Source organism: Canis lupus, chromosome X, assembly GCF_048164855.1.
Source record: "Canis lupus baileyi chromosome X, mCanLup2.hap1, whole genome shotgun sequence".
Classification (NCBI taxonomy): Eukaryota; Metazoa; Chordata; class Mammalia; order Carnivora; family Canidae; genus Canis; species Canis lupus.
The window spans coordinates 33,043,377-33,049,202 of NC_132876.1; the positions used below are offsets into that span (position 1 = coordinate 33,043,377).

A 5,826-nucleotide genomic window follows, 5' to 3' on the forward strand; every position below is an offset into this window, starting at 1 on the left:
GGAAGAGTGCTCCTCCCCAAAATGATCCAGGAACAGTGCCGCTGGAAGCCCCCATTTGGGGGCTGTTAGCTCAGCACCAGACCCCTCCTCCATCAGACTCCTTTGGACATGGTAGAGAAGCAAGCATTGGGGCAGTCAACCAGTGGGCACACTTAACCTGGCTGTGTGACCTAAGGGACAGGCCAGTTGTGGCAAGGGGCCCTGTCCATCTACCTTTGGGGACTATTTCAGCCCATTTCTTCTTCCCTTTTCCTCATCTGCAAATCAAGGTTGATAAAAACCCCACCTCAAGCTACAACCCCACTCCTTTATAGCTTTTTATTGTATTTCTCATTCCTTTTTCCTTTACCTTTTCCTAAAATAATAACACAGAGGCATTGAAATAGATGCTGATATATAGATATATATATATATTGACATAGAAAGAAGTCCACAACATATATCGTTTGGTGGAAAAATACAGACTATAGAACAGCACTTATATTTGATCACTTTTATCTATATGTATATCTATCTGGGTACACAGGAATAGGGAAAGTTCTAGAACACTCATCAAAGGGTTGACAATGGTTAGATCAGGGTGGAGAGTTTGGGGTAATTTGCACTTCGCTTTTTTGTACTTTGAAGATGTAACGATGAATTATGCCACTTTCACAGAGAATAAAGCCATCAAGGAAATGGGCACACAGAGAAAACAGACCCTTAGGCGGCAGAGAGGGGAGTGGGGAAGCAAGGACAGAGGTCAGGCTGTGTCTCCCTCCATAGAACTGGTATCCAAGACCCTTTCTACTCCGCTCTGAAAAAGAAAGCTGCTTTGTGAATTCATGCAACGAGAAGCTCCCCTCCCCAGTTGTCACACTGTTGGACACTGAGTATGGGTCAGGGTTCACTTAAGGCTAGGGGCTACCACCTCACTGCAGTTCAGAAGGGTCATTTTGTTCACCAGGCGCCTCTCTCGGCCCCTCCTCCTCTGTATGTGTCAGCTCCTGCAGGGTGATGATCAGATTCTCAAACACCTGGGCCCTGTTGCTCTCATTGTCACAGGTTTCCTTGGAGTGGCCCTCCTCGCCGCAATATGAGCAGCGGATTGTGTGTTTTCGCTTCCTGGCTCTACGCAGATTCCCAGAGCCATCATTCTTGTGCCCAGAACCCCCACTGGTGGAAGGAGATTGAGCCCGGGAACTGTCCGGGGAATCAATGACCAGCACTTGATCCTGAGATCTGGCCCTGCGTCTGGGGAGAGGGGAAGCTGAGAAGGACAGTGGAGGGTCCTGAGACTCTACCAGGATCACGTCCTCATCTGAGTCATCCAGGGCATCGTCTATCTCTATCACGTTGCAGTCAGCACCGTCCACCACTATCGGAGGGGAGCTCTGACATGCCACGGGGCTGGTGGCCCTCTCCACCATCGACTCAGATCTTTTGGGCCGTTTCTGTTTAATAAAAGTGTCATCCCAATCCTCCTCCTCCCTTATCATCTTGATTAACTCTAGGAAATTGGGGAGCCGCTCCTGCTCGTTTGCATACATCCTGAGAAGATGCTTCAGCCTAAAGCGCAGGTCCCCGTTCAGCTCGGCCCCTAAAAGGAGCTGGTGCAGGCGAGTCTGGTTTGCATCTTTCTGAGCTATGATCCCTGCCTGAATAGCATTCTGGAGCTGCACCTCTAAACGGATCACATAAAGGGAGGCTTTCTCCCCTTGTGCCTGCAGGGTGTTAAAAAATTTACCGTGAGCGGACACACTGCTTTCAGATTCCCCAAACACCAATTTCATCGCGCGCAAGAAATCTGCCACACTTAGGTTGGGGTTGGCCGCCTGGAGCAAAAGCATGACCTCCCTGGCGGGGCCTCGGAGGGTTTTCAGCAAGCGCTTGAGCTTTTCCTCCTCGGACATACTCCAATCGGGTAGGGCCCCATTGACTTGGATCAGCCAGTTTTCAAAGGTTTCTTCCCCCTGGGCTGGCACCACCCTCCCGGAGAACACCTTCATGTTTCTCTCTGCCATGCTGGCCATTAAAGGACCGAGACTCCTCCCCAGGGACCGCAGCATAGAATGGGCCCAGGGCGGCAAGGGGGCGTTTTGCCGCCGGCTATGAGCCATGCGCGCGATGATGCTAGCCATGACCGACTGCTCACGGCGATCGACGCTCCGGTATCCGAACACAACAAGCTGCTCAGGCTTTGTGGGGAAGCCTAACCTGCGGGCGCGCTGGGGCACTCTGCCTTCTTCCTATCTCGGTAGGGGCTGTGAAAAAGAAAAACAACGGGGAGGAGTTAAGAAGGGAACTGGCTGCAATTGGGTTTCTCCCTTCCCGAATGTCCTGCAGTACATTTTATATCTGCCCACTGCCCTAAAAATATCTTCTAGGAGACTGGCAATTACAACCTCACGGAGCCAGCCGGTGTCTCCGTGCTAGCAGGGTGCTTTTTACAGCCACATCCATCCCCTCCCGCCAGTCGTCCAGGAGGGCAACTGTTGCTTCTAATTCTAAGTATGAGAGTGTATGGAAGCTGACATTGGGCTCTCAAAATAGAGCACAGTGGTCACAGATTTGTAGGAATAAATAAGGTCTGGTCTCCTTAACCTCCTGGCCTCAGGTCCCAGCCACACCCCCTTCTCAAAGTTCTCCCCTCCCCCGTTATTTCTCAGAATCTTACAGGAGCGCAGGACCCGGCGCGCGCGCCTTTATTTCACTCCCAGCTTCTGCAACCGGTGGCCTTGGTGCGAAAGCTCGTCGTCCGGCTACGCTAGTTCTCTGTCCACCGGGGGTCGCCGATCCGGGACCTCGGGGCGTCCAGACTGCGCCGCCGCGGAGGGCAGGGGAGGGCAGGGTCAGGAGCGGCCTCATCCCTCATCCCCCTCCCTCCCTCCCCGCACCACCCCAGCTCCCCCCCCCACCCCGCCGCCGCCTCCGCGGGCGGCGGGCGGAAAATTCCTCTCCCACCTTCTGAGGACGAGCCAAAGCGACCCCCGCCCCAGGACATCTCCCCCGGGAAATGGTCGGCCTACCAGCTCCGCAATCAGCCACACAGAATCCAAGTTCGCATCCGGCTTTAATGGCCTGCCACGGAGACAGGGAATAGGAGTTGGACACGCACACCCACATACTCCTCTCCAGAGGAGGAGATGCCAAGGGGGTTCAAGGCAAGACAGTTTGCGTCCGTCCCCCCACCCCGACCCCGTGCCCCCTCTCCCCGAAAACGCCCCCTTCTCAATCCAGGCAAATCCTACCCATTGGGCAGCATCCAGCAGAACCCCACCTCCTCCCTCAGGCAGCCGGGCCACCGGAGTGCTCCTTCCCCCGCCACGCAGTCCTCGATTCCCCAAACGGGGAGCCGCCCAGGACCGGTGGAGCTTCCCCTCCTCTCTCCGCGCCGGGGCGATCGCGCACCCCCCTTTTTTTTTCACCTGTGCTGGGCCGGTGGGCAGCGGACGCTCAGGCCTTGCGGGCGATGGATGCCGCCTTCCGCTCTCCGCGGCCCCGCAGGGAAAAGGCACGGGCACGGCCTCGGCCGCCAGGCGACCGGGAGCTGCCCGGGGAGCTGCTCCGCACGGCCTCCCGGCGAGGGGTAGCCGAGTCCCGACAGCGCGGTTCCCACGGCAGCCGCCGAGGCTTTTATCCTCTGCGCACGGAGACAAAAGAGCGTGACGAAGGGGCCGGCGCGGCCAATGAGCGGGGCGCGGGGGCGGGCTCCCGCGCAGTCTCCAGCCGGATGCTCGAGCGCGCCCGCGGAGGCGGCCGCCGGAGGGGGTGCGAGGCCGGCTGGAGGGCCGCGCGGCGTCAAGTGCAGCCTCACTGCCGGGCTGCAAGAGTTTGCGCCCCTCCACCCCCGCTTCCCCTCTTTCTCCCCTGGCTCAACTCCGCGCCTTGGGGCCGGGCGGGCGCATGAAACACAGAATGGCATCGAAATCAAAGGAACAAGAACCTTAGTTCACCTTGGGGGGCGGGGCGGGGCGGGGGAGGAGCAGTAGCGCGCTCTGGGGCAAACAGGCTCGCCCAATTCTTCTGTGAGAAGAGGCCTCCCCAGGCCTCCAGGCTCTTGACCAGTACTCACTAAAGGATGGGTGCAAGGCTGGCTGCATGAGAATTCTTTTGGGGCGCTTGTTAGAAATGCAGATTCCTGGGCCCGGTATCTGGGGGATTCTCCTTTCCTAGGACTAGAGCTGGGTGTGGTTTGCGCTGTGTTATTTTTAACCAGCGCTGTTGTTCATTCTGAAAGGATGCAGGGACCATGGTGAATAAGTAAATGGACCTGCCTCCAGAGTATCTGTGGTGAAATGCAGCTCCAGAGCAGATGCCCCTACTTGGGGTCCATGGTCTTCCGGAAATTGTATGCAAAGATTCTGGAGTCCTTAGGAAACTGAATCATGGCCACCCAAATATACCAAGTCCTCATCCCTGGAACCGATAAATGTTACCTTGTAAAATAAGAGTCTTGTGCATTTGTGGGTAGGTTAGGGATGTTGAGGTGGGGAGAGTATCCTGGAGTATCTGAGTGGGCCCTAAATGCAATGACATGTCCTCGTGAGAGAGAAGAGGGAGAGCTGATGAATGCAGAAGCGGAGCAGATGGCATCAAGACAGGTGCAGGGGGTTGAGTGGTGTGGCCACAAGCAGAGGAGTGCTGGCAGTCACCAGAAACTGGAAGAGGCAAAGAACAGAGCACAGCCCTGCCCACATCTTGGGTTCCACCTTGAGAAACTGATGTTGAACTTCTGGGCTCCAGAACTCTGAGAGTATAAATTTCTCTTGGCTTAAACCACTGAGCTTGTGGTGATTTGTTATGGCAGCCACAGGAAGCCAATATAGACTCCGTCTTTTCCTGAGTCCACAGCTTTGTAGATTTTTCAATGGGCCTGTGGTCCAGCAGTGGTTAAAAACCACTCCCTTCCAGTCTTTCTTCATTAATATCTTTCTCTTTCATTTTGTACTTGAGGAAGAAGTGTGAGGAATAGCACACAAGTGGACTGCACCCCCGAACCACAGCCCTCTGCAGGTGATATGCTTCTTCCATTTCCCAATTTGAGGACAAGGGTCTAGGTTGCCCTTCTGTGAGCTCTTGCACGGACCTCTCCTTTGCTTGATTTGGCATCACCAGCTTCAAAGAAGGAGTGACTCCATGAAAACAGCATGCAGGGCTGTCTGGAGTGAATGGGTCAGAAGCCAGTGGCTCCTCATATTAGTCTGCTAGGGCTGCCGTAACAAAGTACCACAGTAGCTAGAACAACAGGCATCTATTTTCTCACAGTTCTGGGGGCCAGAAATCCAAATTAAGGTGCCCACAGAATTGGTTTCTCCCGAGGTCTCTCTCCTTGGCTTGCACATAGTTGCTCTCTTGCAGCCTCTTCACAGGGTTGACACTGTGTGCCTGCTCTGATGTTCAGATTTCCTCTTCTTTTTTTATTTTTTAAGAATTTATGTATTTATCTATCTATCCGAGAGAGGGAGAGAGACTCTCAAGCAGACTCCACGCTGAGTACAGAGCCTGACGCAGGGCTCGATTTCACCACTGTGAGCTCATGATCTGAGCCGAAACCAAGAGGCTGATGCTCAACCGACTGAGCCACTAGGTGCCCTTCAAATTTCATCTTCTTATAATGACCCCAGTTGGATTAGACTGGGACCCACTCTAACAGCTTCATTTTGACTTAATCGCTTCTTTTCAGAGCCCATCTCCAAATATAGCTACATTTTGAGGTACTGGAGGCCAGGGCTTCCACACATGTACTGTGGAGGGACACAGTTCAGCCCATAGCACCCTCTTTTCCCTTCCTCCTGGTTCTAGGGAAGCATGTCTCCTTTCCTTAATGTACTATGTAGCTAGGAG

At 54.4% G+C, this 5,826-nt stretch overlaps 1 protein-coding gene across 1 annotated transcript; it reads right to left on the reverse strand.

Annotated features, from left to right (window-relative positions):
• Positions 1-383: 383 nt before the first annotated feature.
• On the reverse strand, positions 384-3,646 carry ZCCHC12 (zinc finger CCHC-type containing 12). Its single transcript, XM_072815405.1, has 4 exons — positions 3,408-3,646; positions 3,009-3,060; positions 2,657-2,798; positions 384-2,243 (listed from the first exon to the last, which is right to left on the reverse strand). The coding sequence occupies exon 4, from the start codon at positions 2,118-2,120 to the stop codon at positions 912-914; it is 1,209 nt and encodes a 402-aa protein (XP_072671506.1). The 5' UTR covers positions 2,121-2,243; positions 2,657-2,798; positions 3,009-3,060; positions 3,408-3,646; the 3' UTR covers positions 384-911.
• Positions 3,647-5,826: the final 2,180 nt, after the last annotated feature.